Source organism: Trypanosoma rangeli, assembly GCF_003719475.1.
Source record: "Trypanosoma rangeli strain AM80 chromosome Unknown Tra_15.4_contig_00150, whole genome shotgun sequence".
Lineage (NCBI taxonomy): Eukaryota > Euglenozoa > Kinetoplastea > Trypanosomatida > Trypanosomatidae > Trypanosoma > Trypanosoma rangeli.
This window is the reverse complement of record NW_021705898.1, coordinates 27,993-42,850: the sequence shown is the minus strand read 5'-3', so window position 1 is coordinate 42,850 and position 14,858 is coordinate 27,993. Positions and strand designations below refer to the sequence as shown.

The 14,858-nt window shown below is 51.0% G+C and overlaps 8 protein-coding genes across 8 annotated transcripts in view, besides 13 other annotated features; 2 read left to right on the top strand and 6 right to left on the bottom strand.

Moving 5' to 3' along the window:
* Positions 1–18: 18 nt before the first annotated feature.
* Positions 19–39: a microsatellite.
* Positions 40–95: 56 nt separating this feature from the next.
* Positions 96–133: a microsatellite.
* Positions 134–379: 246 nt separating this feature from the next.
* Positions 380–408: a microsatellite.
* A 133-nt stretch (positions 409–541) lies between these two features.
* Positions 542–584: a microsatellite.
* Positions 585–615: 31 nt separating this feature from the next.
* Positions 616–659: a sequence feature (A-rich).
* A 13-nt stretch (positions 660–672) lies between these two features.
* On the bottom strand, positions 673–1,692 carry TraAM80_04896 (uncharacterized protein; the record flags this gene model as incomplete). The annotated part of the gene is made up of 1 exon (XM_029381803.1): positions 673–1,692. One exon carries the CDS (start codon positions 1,690–1,692, stop codon positions 673–675), a length of 1,020 nt encoding a protein of 339 aa, XP_029238284.1.
* A 174-nt stretch (positions 1,693–1,866) lies between these two features.
* Positions 1,867–1,938: a microsatellite.
* A 50-nt stretch (positions 1,939–1,988) lies between these two features.
* Positions 1,989–2,013: a microsatellite.
* A 161-nt stretch (positions 2,014–2,174) lies between these two features.
* Positions 2,175–2,237: a microsatellite.
* Positions 2,238–2,912: 675 nt separating this feature from the next.
* Positions 2,913–2,957: a sequence feature (A-rich).
* Positions 2,958–3,589: 632 nt separating this feature from the next.
* Positions 3,590–5,056, bottom strand: TraAM80_04895 (oligoribonuclease; the record flags this gene model as incomplete). Its single annotated transcript, XM_029381802.1, has 1 exon — positions 3,590–5,056. One exon carries the CDS (start codon positions 5,054–5,056, stop codon positions 3,590–3,592), a length of 1,467 nt encoding a protein of 488 aa, XP_029238283.1.
* Positions 5,057–5,358: 302 nt separating this feature from the next.
* Positions 5,359–5,380: a microsatellite.
* A 331-nt stretch (positions 5,381–5,711) lies between these two features.
* On the bottom strand, positions 5,712–8,228 carry TraAM80_04894 (regulator of nonsense transcripts 1; the record flags this gene model as incomplete). The annotated part of the gene is made up of 1 exon (XM_029381801.1): positions 5,712–8,228. The coding sequence occupies one exon, from the start codon at positions 8,226–8,228 to the stop codon at positions 5,712–5,714; it is 2,517 nt and encodes an 838-aa protein (XP_029238282.1).
* Positions 8,229–8,424: 196 nt separating this feature from the next.
* On the bottom strand, positions 8,425–8,772 carry TraAM80_04893 (uncharacterized protein; the record flags this gene model as incomplete). The annotated part of the gene is made up of 1 exon (XM_029381800.1): positions 8,425–8,772. The coding sequence occupies one exon, from the start codon at positions 8,770–8,772 to the stop codon at positions 8,425–8,427; it is 348 nt and encodes a 115-aa protein (XP_029238281.1).
* Positions 8,773–8,836: 64 nt separating this feature from the next.
* Positions 8,837–8,853: a microsatellite.
* Positions 8,854–8,949: 96 nt separating this feature from the next.
* Positions 8,950–8,993: a microsatellite.
* Positions 8,994–9,096: 103 nt separating this feature from the next.
* Positions 9,097–10,680, bottom strand: TraAM80_04892 (uncharacterized protein; the record flags this gene model as incomplete). Its single annotated transcript, XM_029381799.1, has 1 exon — positions 9,097–10,680. The coding sequence occupies one exon, from the start codon at positions 10,678–10,680 to the stop codon at positions 9,097–9,099; it is 1,584 nt and encodes a 527-aa protein (XP_029238280.1).
* Positions 10,681–11,502: 822 nt separating this feature from the next.
* Positions 11,503–11,572: a microsatellite.
* Positions 11,573–11,884: 312 nt separating this feature from the next.
* TraAM80_04891 (uncharacterized protein) lies at positions 11,885–12,193 on the bottom strand (the record flags this gene model as incomplete). Its single annotated transcript, XM_029381798.1, has 1 exon — positions 11,885–12,193. One exon carries the CDS (start codon positions 12,191–12,193, stop codon positions 11,885–11,887), a length of 309 nt encoding a protein of 102 aa, XP_029238279.1.
* Positions 12,194–14,424: 2,231 nt separating this feature from the next.
* TraAM80_04890 (uncharacterized protein) lies at positions 14,425–14,787 on the top strand (the record flags this gene model as incomplete). The annotated part of the gene is made up of 1 exon (XM_029381797.1): positions 14,425–14,787. One exon carries the CDS (start codon positions 14,425–14,427, stop codon positions 14,785–14,787), a length of 363 nt encoding a protein of 120 aa, XP_029238278.1.
* The window catches only part of TraAM80_04889 (uncharacterized protein), a gene marked incomplete at both ends in the record, with an annotated part of 435 nt that continues 360 nt past the window's right edge, over positions 14,784–14,858 (top strand). The window contains one exon of the mRNA XM_029381796.1: positions 14,784–14,858. This exon is cut by the window's right edge and continues 360 nt beyond it. Coding sequence (XP_029238277.1) covers positions 14,784–14,858 — 75 coding nt within the window.

Below are 14,858 nucleotides of genomic sequence, written 5' to 3'. Positions count from 1 at the left end.
AATCAAAAGGTAAACAGGATATATATATATATATATATAAGAGAACATCATAAATAACACCCACTTTTGCTCATTCATTACAAAAGAACTTTGACTACATATATATATCTATATATATGTGTATGTATATATACTTCTGCCGCCTCGCTGTCTCTCATCCTCTCCCGCTGCTAAACACCCTGTCACTCTCCCCAAGTCTACTCTGCTGAATTGCTTCCAGCACGGCGTCTGATTTGCAGACTCACTTATACTAACCTCTCTTAGTATTATTTCTCGCCCTCTCAATCTCCCGCTCCTTCTCAACCTACACATACATACATTCACATAGATAATACTACCAGGAGCAATAACAAAGGCACAGACGCGTACGGGCTCACGCCCACCACTCATCCATCCATCCATCTATCCCCTCCTTACTCACTCACGCGTTCGCAGAGCGAGAGACAGAATGCATCCGTACTTACAGGGATACTGAACCTGCACGTATGTAACTGGGCGGAGGCATGCACGTGCTCTGTTCATACAAGAGGGAGAGGCACAGAAAAATAAAAGCAAAACAAGAATAAAAAACAAAAACAAAAAAAGGATGGAAGCAAAGAACAAAACGTGGTGATGTTTTGTTCCTTTTTTTTTTATTTTTTTTCTTCGTTTTTTTTTTTGTGCGAGTGGGTTCTACTTTGCCAACGCGCTTGTTCCAATCGTGGTGCGTGACATGGAGCTGCTCACCTCCCCCGTCTCACCTGCGGAACACTCTGAAAAGGCGGAGCTAGCCGAGCGAAGCACCTTCTTCGTGCTTGTCATGACGCGACGGTTGATCATCAGCGTGCGGTTTCCGCTTCTGGGATGCTGTGGCCGGGGACGAAACACATCTCCACCACTCACTCGCTTGCTCAGCAACGTCACGGTCAGGCCTGGCTGCTGGTGCACTGCTGCCCCCACGCCAGCGGGGCTGAAGCTCTCCATGGCACCGTGGCTACTACGAAGATTGTTGATATTGGCGTTTGTGCTGCCGCTGGTACTGTTGCTGCCCTGGGCGACGTTTGAAAAGTTTGGTGGGGTGCCCCGCAACAACAACTGTGTCGTCGTACGCGGGCTCGCAGCGTTCAACACGCCACAGTAGCCAGCGTAGGGATGGTGCGGGCGCGCCACCTCTGCCCCTGGAGGCGGCAAATCTTCTCTACCATTTTTCAGGGACAACACAACCTCCTTGTCGATGGTCAATCGTCCATCGCCGCCGCTTGTCATTCCTGTCGTTACTGTAGCTGTCGAGCGCTGAAGTTCATCCACAAATTGTAAAATCAAGTGCCGCCCGCACTCGTCCGTCAGGTTCTCCGGCTGTGGCTCCTCGGGGGTGGAGACGAAGCGAAGGATGACCTGCGCCACCTCCTGCACCATGCGGCGTGCGGTCTGCGGGTTACTCATTGCAGAAGCCAGGCCGTGTGTGGCGGTGGCGATTGACGAGAACATTGCCGCCGACGTCACAGGTGGCGAGGGGGGAAGTCCCACCACCGCGGCGTTCCCATTTAAATTACCCATGAACGAACCCGGGACGTTGGCGCAGTCATTTTGCAGCTGAATGTCAAACATGTCTAGCCCCCCAGAGATATTAGTCACTGCCTTTGTGGCACCCTGTTGCAGCGAGGGCGACTGCCGCGTGCTGCCGTGCTGCTGTGAGTTGAGCGGCCCTTCCATTTTGTTGGCGTCAAACGATTGCCTCGTTTATAAATAACAAGTGCTGCTTCCGCTTCAAAGTCCCTCAAAAAGTAACTGACGCAGCACCTCCTCTCTGGTTTTTTTTTCCGGTTTTCTTTCTTCCTCACTCTCTCTTTCGTTTTCTCGGTGTATATATTTACAAGTAATAAACAAATATATATATATATATATATTTATATATAAATAAAATAAATATATTATATATATATATATATATATATATATTCGTGCTTTCAATCTCCGTTCCTGGTTTCCTTATCGGGAGTTATCTCCTGACACACACACGCACACACACACACAAAGGGCGACTGGCACTGGTGATCGGGGTACAGGTTTCTGCAGGATCCGTGCACGATACACCGCCCACGTCAATAATACACACGCACTCACTGGGGAGATATCAACAAAGAGGTATATGACCCAGTAAATAACGTGGATAAAACAAAACGCACAACGAGTCAAACAAGCAAAAACAAAAACAAAAAAAAGATAATAAACCAAGAACAAAACAACAAGAAGTACAAGATAAAAATAAACGAATCACAGGAGGCGACAAACTACAAACAAACAACAGTGGCAAGTAGACAAGAACCGATCAAAAGTGAAGAGCGTTTTGTGGCTCAAGTTGTATCGAAACGCAGACAGGTGCTCAAACCGCCCTCTGCCTGATGGTCCCTCTTCACTGAGCTCCTCTCACTGCTGTTGCTGTTGCCCTCGGTCGGCCCGTTCACCTTGTTTGTCTCTATCGCTCAACCACGCCTGTTGCTGTTGCTGCTGCGGTGATGTTTGGTTGGTGTGTGAGCGGGGATGCAACGGTGGTACTCGTGCAACTCTGCAACACACCCCGGTCCCCGTTGGCCCCCTTCTACACGCACGAGTGTGTATCCACAAGTGATGTTAAGGTGGGGAAGCTCTACGAATACGCGCGACCCCCGCCTTTTCACTTCCACCTGGTGCTGCGCTAATTGATCCGCCGGTGTTAGTCTGCGGCTGTCTTGCTTGTCACGTACCCCGCGCACTGCCAGCTCGCTAAGCCCTAATGGTTTACTTCTGCAACTACGGCGTCCCTACGCTGTTGGTGTCGCTTCTCTCGCTCAGACACGCACGCACACACGAACTCCTTCCTTTGTGTTTGCTTTGCTTTTATTTACAAAGCCACGTGTGTGCGATTGAAGATCCAGTGTTTTCGCTGGTTCCTATTTTTTTATTTTATTTTATTTTCCTTTTTTTTTGTTTTGTTTCTTCCCTTCGACTTCCTTGAGTTTTTGTCCTTTCCTCCTAAGACCCCTTTCGGCCCTAATGGGTTTCTTCGCCTTGTGGGTGTAGACACGCAAGGAGGGGTGCGATGTATACAAATTGATGTGGAAGTGCTTCGCTACCTACGCGGTGAGTGTTGTCGACAAAAAAAAAACAACAACAAAACACGCATTGCAAGAGAGACGGTGCCACGCACTCACACACACAAACCGATTCAAAACCAAAACGCATGAACAGAGCTATTGAGGCCGCCCTCGTTGGCCTGCCCTCCTTTCCCCACGGACCAACATCCAAGGCGTATATCTGTATATGTGTACGTGCATGTCGGCTGGTGAATGAAGGACAGAGGCGTCCACAGCACGTGCATGACAGAGACCAACAAACAAGAGGCAGATAACACAAGCAACGAGAGACGACATCGCCCTCCTCATACACCCTAACCTCTGCAACGCACCTAGACACAAAAAGTTAATCCATTTCCTTCACTACGGGCAGAGGCACCTCATCTAAGACAATCCTCCATCACTGCGGCGCCCGCATCAGCGTCAAGCCCTCACAGCGGCATCCCCGTCGCTTCGGGGTCATTGCCATGCTTTTCGCCCTCGCCCGCTCCTGCCTATCACGGGGCGCCCGCCACGTCCTCCACGACAGCCAGTTCATCGGCATCGCCCTCCCAGGCAGTCGGCGCCGCGGACAACGGTGCCGTGGCGGTCTTTTCTGCCGGGCGGTCGTGTGCGTGCGGCGCCCAGCGCCCTTCTTCCCCCACGGGCGGCTGCTGCAGCGGGGCCGGCGGCAGCGCAAGTGCCTCCAGTACTGCCGCCGTGCTGCTGGCCGGCAGCCACGCACCACGCCGCCGAAGTTCGTCCGGCGCGAGCCGCAACAAAGCACACGCCTCCGCCGACCAGTTTGTGTTGTTCCGCATCAGCATGTCGTGCGTCTCTCGAAGCACCTCCAGCCACAGCGGATGGTGCACCACACGCCCCTGCCCGCTCACACTTCGTTCCTGCATTTCCTCCGTAGTGGGGCCGCTGCAGCTGGAGCCGCAGCCCACATGGACATCAATGAAGTCAAGAAAGCCCTTCCCCTTCGAGCACTTGTCCAGCGCGAGAAACCTCGTGGCCCGCGGCACACCAGCAGCGGCGGCGTCGCCTTCCACGTCGTAGTGAGGCACGGTGGCTTCGAACTGACAGTGGAGGTGCGCTGCCAGCCAGTACCGGGGCTTGGCGGCGCAAAGCAGCGGCATTGTGTGCGGGTTCCCCAGTGCACCGTGCCTAATGTCGTCCGCAAAGAAGGGCTTGTAGCGCAGCAGCTGCGCCTCATCCCCGTACTTGGTGATCCCCGTCGGCCAGTCATGGGAAAGAAACAGGTCAACGTGTGGAAATGCCGCAGCACATCGCGAAGGCGGCGCACTGGGCACCGCTGTGGATGTAGTCACTGGGGGAGCCGGGTGCTGCCGCATGCGTTCCAGTGCCCGTGACAGCGCCATAAGTTTCTCCACCTCAATGCGCCGTACATGGTAGGCGGAGCGCTTAGCCATCTCCGATGTGTGGAAGGGACGGCCGGGATACGGTCGCGCGTAGTCGTGGCCCTTGAATATGCCGCTCAGCCCAGCGACCGTGACGCGGCCATCAACAACTACGGCGCCGGAGTGCCCCATGTAGTAGATATTTGGCGCCAGGAACCCGCCGTAGGACTCTGTTGCCAGCCAGTCGGAGCCCTCGTGGTTGCCACCCACGAAGAGTGTCAGGTAGGGCGCATGCTTCTCGCCCCGGTAATACGCCGCGAAGTTGCCCATCACACGGTACTTCTGCGGCACCGCCATGCTGCGCAGGTCCGCCTCGTCCCGCACCGCCTGGAAGTCCCCGCAGCACACGACAAAATCGATCCGCCGCCCGCTCACTTTCTCATGCGCAGCGCAAGCAGCGTAGATGCTGTCGAGCTCTCCGTGGCAGCACCCCTGCACGGCGACGTAAACGGTCTCTGCAGCCGCTGCACCAGGGGCGCAGTCGGTGTTGCTTGTGGTGGTGCTCGGCTTCGCCGTCGTCGCACCGCCCTTGACGTGAAAGAAATGATGCACGAGACTCATCTAGTAGAAAACGGGACTGTTGCCCTCAGTTACCACAAAAGTGACAAAACAGCAGGATCGACAACAAACGAACGCAGCAATCGAGGTAGACGGCACTGCCCGACAGCAGCCACAGCAGGTGCTGTGGCAGCAAATGAGCAACACAATGAAAAAGAAAGGCATTTACGCTCCTCACAAAGAAATAAGATACTCATTAAATGTCTCTCCGCAAAACCGAAAAATGTGGGATTATATATATATATATACTTTTCCTCACATTACTTATATGGTCGCAATACACATCCATGCAATATCAACTACAAAGAGAGAGAGAGAGAGAAAGAGCCCAAGACAATATCTCGTTATTCACCCTTTGTAGAAAGATGCCAACGGCAGGTTGCTGCAAGCGCCGTTATACTACCCTCCTCGCGGGAGTGTGTTGGAGTTGAGGAGGCATTCACCACTTATCCGCCGCGACCATCGCTTCAATGATCAATTGATAAAAGGGAGAGGTACACATCGTCAATAGACAGATGTCGTTCCAGGCCGTTTCTCGCACAAGCTGACACAACCAAAAAAAGAAAAGGGAAAAAAAATGTACGTTGGGCAAAAACGCAGCAGCAAAGCGGAAATACAATAAGTTCAGAACGACTGCCAGCGAGATGTCTCTCACGCGCTATTGCTCCTCACTCGTACCCCGTGGCTGCTGCAATACCACCCTTGACGGAACAAGATCTTCGATGGGGCCGTCCACAACGAGTGAGAGTTCCATAAGGTGGGCGAGGAGAGCATGCCACTCCGGGTACCGTGAAAGAAGCTGCACGTTCCCCATAATGATCAGACCACGCTTCGCACGAGTTATGGAGACGTTGAGCCTCCTCCAGTCAACCACAAACCCTATCCCTTGGCGGCGGTTGCTGCGGACACATGAAAGGATGATAAACTCCTTTTCCCTCCCCTGGAACGCATCTACTGATGAAACCTCGACGCGATCATAGACTGTCACCGGTAGAGGACCGCAGCGCGCGAGATAGTTCTTCACGAACCGGCACTGGCTTCGGTACGGAGTGATGACGCCGATGTTCTCCGGCCCCACCTTGCCATCGTGTATGAGTTTCGTTATGATGCGTTCAGTCAGCGCCGCCTCGGCTCGGTTCAGGTACGAGCTGCCGTTAGCACCCAGCTCCTCGGACCCCGTCGTGTTGTAGAAGAAGATCGGTCGCTTGGGATCCGGCCACGGGAACACCCATGATGCGTCGCGCTGCTCCGCCGTCACACCGTTTTGCAGGGTGCCCTCATAGAACTGATCGGATGGAAACAGGGAGAGCGACGGGTGCATACGGTACTGCACTTCAAGTCGCACCGCCCGGTGACCTGTCAGCAGTAGTCGCTCAAACAAACTCCGACGCAGTCCGGCTTTTTCCGCGGGGCGTGAAAAAACAATGGGACGCAATTGGCAATGGTCACCCACCAAAAACACCTGCTTCGCGCCACGCACAAGAGGCACAAGTGCTTCCGGCTCCATCGCTTGCGTTGCCTCGTCGATCAAAACGTACTGGAAGCGCATTTCACCCAGCCGCCTATCCGCGGCCCCAACGCACGTGCAGCAGATCACATCAGCGCTGCCAAGGAGTGCTCTCTCAATCTCCCTCACTGAATCCTCGTATATCTTTTGCTCGTCATCGTCCAACATCTCACCCGCCATCTTCAGCTCAAGCATCTGTTTCAGTCGCCTGTTGCCGTTGCTAGCCATAATGAACTCCTCCACCTGACTCTCCAACCCCAGGTGCCTCACGGAGTCTGACACCTCACGGTAGCGAGCATGCAGGCGCACCGTTTTCAAACCGGCTGCCGAAATCCTCTCGGCAAGGTGGTCAACGGCAACATTGCTTGGGGCACAAGCAAGGATCTGGGACTGAATGCGGCGATCCAACTCTAGAACAATGGCAACGCTGGTCGCCGTCTTGCCAGTGCCGGGCGGGCCTTGGATGAGCGTCAGCGGGTTTCGCAACGCCGTCCGCACAGCGCTGTCCTGGGAGGCGTTCAGGCCTGATATTCGCTGCGGCGGAAGATCAATGTCCGCCTCAGCAAAACGACTCGCTGCCTCCTCTGTATGCCCAAGTATCGTGAAGTAAAGGTACGCGGAAAGTGCCGTCTTCTTCTGCGCCAGCAGATTCAACGCATTAAGCATCCTCCCACAGCTTGTGGTGTCGTACTCGAGGCGGAAGTTCACTGTGGATGCGGCAATAATCTCGTTCAACGCTTTTCGCTCCTGCGCCGTTCCACTGCGCCACACCTCAAACACAACCTCCTCATCGCCAAGCTCTGACTTCCGGATTTCGACGATGACGCCCTTCACCGACCGCCAAACCTCCTTGGCCCACACTGAGGCTTGATCGCCACACCGTAGACCCGCCTCGGAAGGCGGCAACTGCTTCAGCAAAAAAAAGTGCCTCCCACCAAATTCCTTCTGCAACCTGCAAGCAACATTTTCAAAAAGCAATTCCTTTCGCTCCCTCGCAGCGACTGAGTCCATTTCGACCAGCGTCGTGAACACCGTTCTGTACTCCACGGCGTCCGCAAAGTAGAGCGGCACGGCTGGGGCATTCCCCAGAACCTCCACTATTTGCTTATCCTCGCTATTCCAGCCCAACTCTAGTGTTGTGATTTCGTGCAAGGTGATTTTTTTGCGGGGGACAGCTGGCACCTTACAGATCCATGGAAGCAGGCGGCGCTCCTCGATCACTGACAGCCACGTGGAGGCATCCCAGTTGAGGTCGCGCAGTGCCTTGGAGTGAAGGCATGGCTCGCGACAAACCAGGACGACAACGGACTCCTCCTTGGAGGGCATGAACCCAAGAGAAAACACGTTTGTCGAGCGACAAATGTAGCATTCCAACGCGGAGTCCCCGAGGGGATTTTCCGCGTGCAGCTGTACTGCGCAATGCTTGTTCTTCACGAGGTGCAAGACGATGTGTGAGCCGCTGGTACCGTGCCCACCGTTACAAAACCACCTTCTGCAGGCGGCACACATGGCCAGAGAGTGCGAATCGTCCTCACCACAGTAGGAGCAACTCACTTCAGTGAGTGCAGGTCCAGTACCCTCTGGTGCATCTAGGTCCTCATCCCTGTCATCGAACACAACGCGGTGGCTGTCGATGGGCGGGGGTTCAGTAGTGGAAGACTGGCTCATATGACTTGCTACCGGAAGAGGAAAGTGAGGGATGCAAGAATGCATAATAGCGGCTGCACAATCCCAACCGACACCCACGCCGCAAGAGAAAGAAAGCTATGTGAAGCGTTCACAGAAGCAGGAAACACCTTCCACAGAGGAGGACACACACAACCACGGCACGATACAGTGCCGCACTTTCCTTCGCCTACCTACCCTACCCCCGTGCGTTGGGAAACCTGCTTCTACACCATACACCCCTGTTCACGCACACCCACGCCAGAAAACAGTTTGTTTTCCCCAGCGTTTCCTTCCACAAGCGCCACCCAACAACGGCCTGTGCGCGTTCTGGAACTTTGAGTTCCAACCTTGCACAATATCCGCTGCGTCTCCTCGCTTCTGGAGGCATAACCAACAAATAGCACAAACCAGACTGCATCGCGCTCAGCCAAAAATAAGCCTCCAAGAGGAAAACATAAATGCTCGCGGTAAACCACTCACCAGCTCCATGTGTCGCGGGCAGGCAGAGCACACACGTTAGATTCTGCCCACTAATGAGGTCCATCCTCGTTTCCAAACGCCTCCCGCAGCAGGCAGATGCACATACACACAACGACCGAATGAAAAATTATATATATATATATATCATCAACCCCCTCCTCCGCAGATGCACACAGGTCAGTAACCGCACAAACCCATGGAACACAAATTATTGCTCCCGTTTTGTTACTTCTTTATGTGAACACCGCACACTGCCACCGCTCACACCGTACGCCGGCAGCCGCAGCTTTAAATCTGGTGTTACTGCCTTTGCGGAATCCTTCCAGCCGCAAAAGGTGTATGTGACAACAACAAAAAAGAGCCAAAGGAAAACAAGACCCAAAACCGATCAGTGAGTTCTCGCGCGGTTGTATTCATCGCCAAGTTGTTTTATCAACGCAGGAAAGTGCTCCCGTTCGTAGTCGTCGGGGCAACCCGCCGCCAACCAGCGAATCACCCCTTCGTGGTCCACAAGCATGACATGGGGAGATAGGTAGTTACGCAGGCCCAACACAGAGTAGAAAGGCTGAAGCAACTTGCACCCGACAAATGTGGTGGAGGCCGTTATCAGCCCATTTACCGCAGCCTCACTCACCGTGTGATCCACGGAATAAGCAGGAGGAACGAGTGACCGGGCAAACCGGCGTACACACAAACGCTGCACCCAGCGATACTTGTATACGTCCATGCTACGCAGCGAAACAACATCGAGTGGCATGATGTGCTCTCTCCCGTTGACTGATGCCTCCTTCGAACGATTACGGAGCCCTCCTTTGTGCTGCTCGCATGAAGACTGGACGTGTCCCTCGCCCGCCGCATCGGCTATCGGAAGGCACTGCAGCAGCGAGGGGTGGATGGTCGCGTATGCCAGACGGCGCCATTCCAAGTCCGCCTGCGCACCGAGCTTCTGTCCCAACTGAGTGTAAATCACGACCATGGGGCGCCGAAAGGCTGAAGGAGAAAAAGACGTCATTTGTGAAGGGTCCTGCTCGCAAAAATAACGTCCTCGTGACCAAGACCTCGCCATGGTGTCTTCCTTCGCCCGGCAAAAAGAGGCACAGAGTGAGCCGGGTTTCATGAGCTCAGCTACCCTTTGCTCTGTCTCTCTTGTGTAACCGCAGAACTGACGCACATTGGCCACCCTCAGGGAAGGGAACACCGACGACATCTGAGACGCCACGCCCCCATACACTGGGTGACACCTTTTCCGGCTGAGCACCGCAGGGCCGCGCATAAGCTTGCTGTTTTGTATGATTTTGAGCTCGTTCAGCGCATGTTCGTTGAAGTAGCGTAGCATGCGCTCCAGTTCGTTGTCCACAGCAAACTCAATGCCGTACCGGAAGTACTTGAATACAAGAAACACATCGCGTGACAGGATGGGCTTGTCCAGGTCCATTCCAACGTCTCTGAAGACAAGCATGCGCTTCCGCTCATTAAGAACCTTCTCCTCACGCCCGCGTCTATACACTTGAGAGAACCTGCCAGTACTCGCACCAGTGAGTGCAGCAGACCTTTCCAGCTCTGACAGCTTCTGAAGAAAGCGGTTACTTGTCGTGGATACCTGAGCGTCTCCACCCACACGATGCCCGCCAGTGGCGCCACCCTCACAACTGGAGGCCGCATCCGTGATGACAGTCTTCCCGGAGGAATGCAGCGGTGAGGGTGAAACCGTGTCACGATAAACTCTTTTCGCCGCAATCTCTTGTTCGCGCCGCACACCGCGGAAAGGCGCCAATGGGCTTGCCTTTGCATCTGTATAGGCGGGTTGCTCACCATCGTCTGCTTCCAGCTTCCGAGAGCCAGGGACACCGTCCGCTGTGCGCCTTTGTGATCCCAGACACCGCTGCTGGAAACGAGCAACGGGCGTGCACTCTGTGGACAAAGCAAATCGCATTCCAGGGACGCCATCACAAAACAAACGCCGAAGCGACATGAGTCTAGCGTATTCTGCTCCAACCTTAAGAGAGTGTAGTCAACGAAAAGCAGCGATAGAGGAAAAAAAATCAAGAGGAATAAAAATAAAACAACCAGCAAACAATCAAAAACAAATCGTAATAAAAACGCGCAGTAAAACACCCCCAAGATGTGCGCGTTGTGTTGCACACAAGGATCAAGATGACGGCAACGTCAACACACACACTTATATATATGCCCCAAGATAGGAGCAACACAGGGGCATCCTATGCATACTTTAGTCAAAGCACTCACCAATGGCTATAAATAACGGAAGGAAAAAAATACACACAATCAAACATATCTACACATGAAACTCGCATAAAAAGAGGAATTACAAAGAGAAAAAAACAACACATAAAAAACAGGAATATTTAATACAAGAAAAAAATAAAAGGATAAATTAGACTAATACTGGAGCGGATACTGCCCCCGCATTTGTGGTTGATATCCTCCATCGTAGATCTTAGACAGATAACCATTTGCGGCCGCGAATGCCTGCGAACCGGAGGATAACCCTCATCATATCCACAACCGGCAGCATAGGTATTTCCATATAGAGATTTTCTTCCTGCCACTCACCCCCGTAGCTTGGTCGGCCAGCATCTAGTGAGGCCTTTGCGCCACATCCTGCGTACATTGCAAAAGGGCACTCATGGACCACCAACGTGCCCTTTTGCATGCCAAAGGATTCCTCTCAGCAAAAGCCACGATTAAATTTAATACCATCCCGCACCTAGTCATGAATGACCTTGTGCAACTGAGACGCGGCCGGAGAAAGCAAAACAGAAATAAAACCTCAAAACAAAACATAAAAAATACAGAGAGAGGAAAAAAAAGAAAAACAAACAAACCCACACGCAAATAACACAGTCTCGAAAAAAATAGCGCCAACACTTACACCTTACGCGGGGCAACAGACACAAACCTCCGGCCCAACCAATTAACTCTCATATGGGAGTGACAACAAACAAACGAATGGCAACAGTTCGCGGGACGAACGGCACAAGCGCACAACCCCAGCAGCGTAGGGAACAAAAAACAAAGCTGACGCCAACGGCTCGGCCAGGGCCCCGCTCGAATGGCGACAGCGCGGCGCCCGCATCAGCGTCAAGCCCTCACAGCGGCATCCCCGTCGCTTCGGGGTCATTGCCATGCTTTTCGCCCTCGCCCGCTCCTGCCTATCACGGGGCGCCCGCCACGTCCTCCACGACAGCCAGTTCATCGGCATCGCCCTCCCAGGCAGTCGGCGCCGCGGACAACGGTGCCGTGGCGGTCTTTTCTGCCGGGCGGTCGTGTGCGTGCGGCGCCCAGCGCCCTTCTTCCCCCACGGGCGGCTGCTGCAGCGGGGCCGGCGGCAGCGCAAGTGCCTCCAGTACTGCCGCCGTGCTGCTGGCCGGCAGCCACGCACCACGCCGCCGAAGTTCGTCCGGCGCGAGCCGCAACAAAGCACACGCCTCCGCCGACCAGTTTGTGTTGTTCCGCATCAGCATGTCGTGCGTTTTCACGTTGTTATCTTATTTTGAGGGCCGTTATGTATGTTTATGGTGGCTGTTGTCGTGGTTGTCTTTTTCGGCTTTTTGAGGCTAATTTTGTGGCAAATGCTAATTCTTTTTTGTTCTTTTTTACATGTTAAACAGCCTTTAAAATTCTGTGAATGTTTTATTTTGTAGGAAGTAGTTTTTTTTTGTATGCTTTTGCTGTTGTTGGATTTTTTTTCCGTGTTTACCTAGATTCCTTTGTGTTTTTTTACTTTTGGTATTTCTGGATATATATATATATTGTTTTGGACGTACTCTGGGCGCGTCTGTGTCTGTTCCGTTGTCCCGTTGAGGTAATAGCAATTTGGGTGAATCAGTTTCGCCACCTTTTTGGGGAAAGTAGTGCTTTGCTTTGCTTTATGTTGTGAATAATTAATTTGGGTAGTATGATACTTACTTCTTGCACTAAAAAAAAAGAATAAATTTTTGTGGTGTTAATTGTGTACTTAGGTGAGAGTTTCATTTGTAGGAACACTAGAATTAATTTTCATGTGTGTTGTATAGCCTGTTTTATAGTGTATTCCGATATCGAAAAGGTGACGGTTCTTTCCTGGATGCACTTGAGGGCAAGCAAGAAGAGCACTGATTCTTGCTCAAGAGGGGGGTTGAGTAATAATCACTGCACAACTTACCTGAGAGTGTCTCTTTTTGTATAGTTGTTTTTTTTTGGCACAATAGCGGCGCCTACGGAGTAAGAGTTACTCAACTGACAGAAACACATTTTTTTTTGTGGAAGTTGACTGTTCAGGTAGTTAGACCATCAATGATGTTTGTTTTTTCGTTTTATATAATGAAAAAAGAAACGTTATTGCTATTATTATTTGCTATTTTGTGATACCACACGGCTTCAGTTTTGGTTTTATATAAATTCTTCAGGTCAGGCGATGGGAGGGCACAGTTTTTATGAGTGCCTAGTTGCTTGCTTCTGCACCTCCTTTCTATGATAAGGTTAGTGGTTACGGCGGATCTAAAGAAGATATTTTTTAAAATGATGTTGCTTTGGGTTTCCTTGATGTGGAGATATGCTATTCCCGGAATTATTTTTATATAGTAGAAGGTAGAGGTTGTTGCGCAAGAGTGAAGGCACATAAATGCGTCACCGGAAGCTTTTTAAATAACCCAGTTGGATGGATTTTCTTGTTTTGTTTTTGCTTCTGTTACTCGTTTGAGTGCTTTATTGTTTGTTATCTTATCATTTATTGTTGTATTGCACTTTTTTTTGTCTGCAATGGATATAATTTGTGACGCGCTTTTGTTTTTTGGAGGGGTAGTTTTTTTCAGTGTTTTTTTGTTGTCAGCTTTCTTTAAAATTTATGGAAATGCTCTTTTTTTTCACAGTTTCACTCAACAGGAATGGCTGTATAAGGTTGTACTTGGATGATGATTGCACAGAGACAGGTATAAACTTAACACCAACACTTAGAATGAAACGATATAGAATTACTATGGTCGCTTTGCTCACATAATTGTGCTTTATTGACTTTATTTTTGTCAGGATGTCCCCTAGAGGACATTACATATGTTGACATTCATAACAAAGAGCAACGAGCCGTGTAACGTATTGAAGCAATTCTCGTTAGAGCAGGTTTTGTATTTTCATGGAAGGAAGAATCAAACATACTCACTACTAGGAGATGACTGCTGGCATCAGACAGATGTATATTTACTTATTCTGTAACTCATGTTACACTTTATAGGCTGTCACTGACGTAAAGAGGCGTTACATAACAATGAACAATTATTGTTCGGAAGTTTTAAAACTGATTGTTGCTCGCCAACAAGTGGATGAAAAAATAAGTGGTTTGAGGCGCATTATGCGGCAATGGCAGTCCAAACAGAACATGTATTGCCTATAGTAAACAATTTGAAAGTCAATATTAGACATATTTAAAGTTCTTCTCAATTATTTACTTGCTGTCCAACTGTGAGATAGTCAACTCTTTGTAAAATACAAAACTGACATAATTGATAAATACAAATATTTGCCTTTTTTCATGTACTAAAGACAGAAACGGACTGGCAATCTCTAGTATATCGCCTTCAAAGAGAAGGAAAAAAAAATACGAACTAAACTCTTATCCTCATTCTCTTTATGCATACTCACCTTGCTGTTTGATCTACTACACATCTTTTCAACCATTAACGGAACAGAAAAAAGAAGAAAAGGTCCAGATCAGGAGAACATGGCGGATGACGCAAAGACGCTTTTTGGAACGTATGCGCTGAGCAAGCTGAACGGAAAGGGCGTCACAAAGGGTGAGTGGGATGTCCCCTCGCTGACGCTGGTGGAAGATGGAGATAAAGTGCGGGTTCATGTGAATGTGTCCAACATAATGAACGGCGTCCTGAGTTACGAAAACGGCAGGCTTACTGGAATGCTCATGACGACAATGATGATGGGACCACCGTTTCATATGGATGTGGAGCGTGCCCTTGGTGTTGGATTTGAAAAGGGAATGCGGGCCTCGCGCGAGGGTGACAGGCTGACCCTTTCCCACGGCGAGGACACCCTGGTATTTGTTGTAGATGGCAGCACCGCTGCATGACAATCTGCGGTGGATGGTACCATAATTTATTTTATATGCGTTGTATACAGCTTTGGTTTCACGTTAGGGTG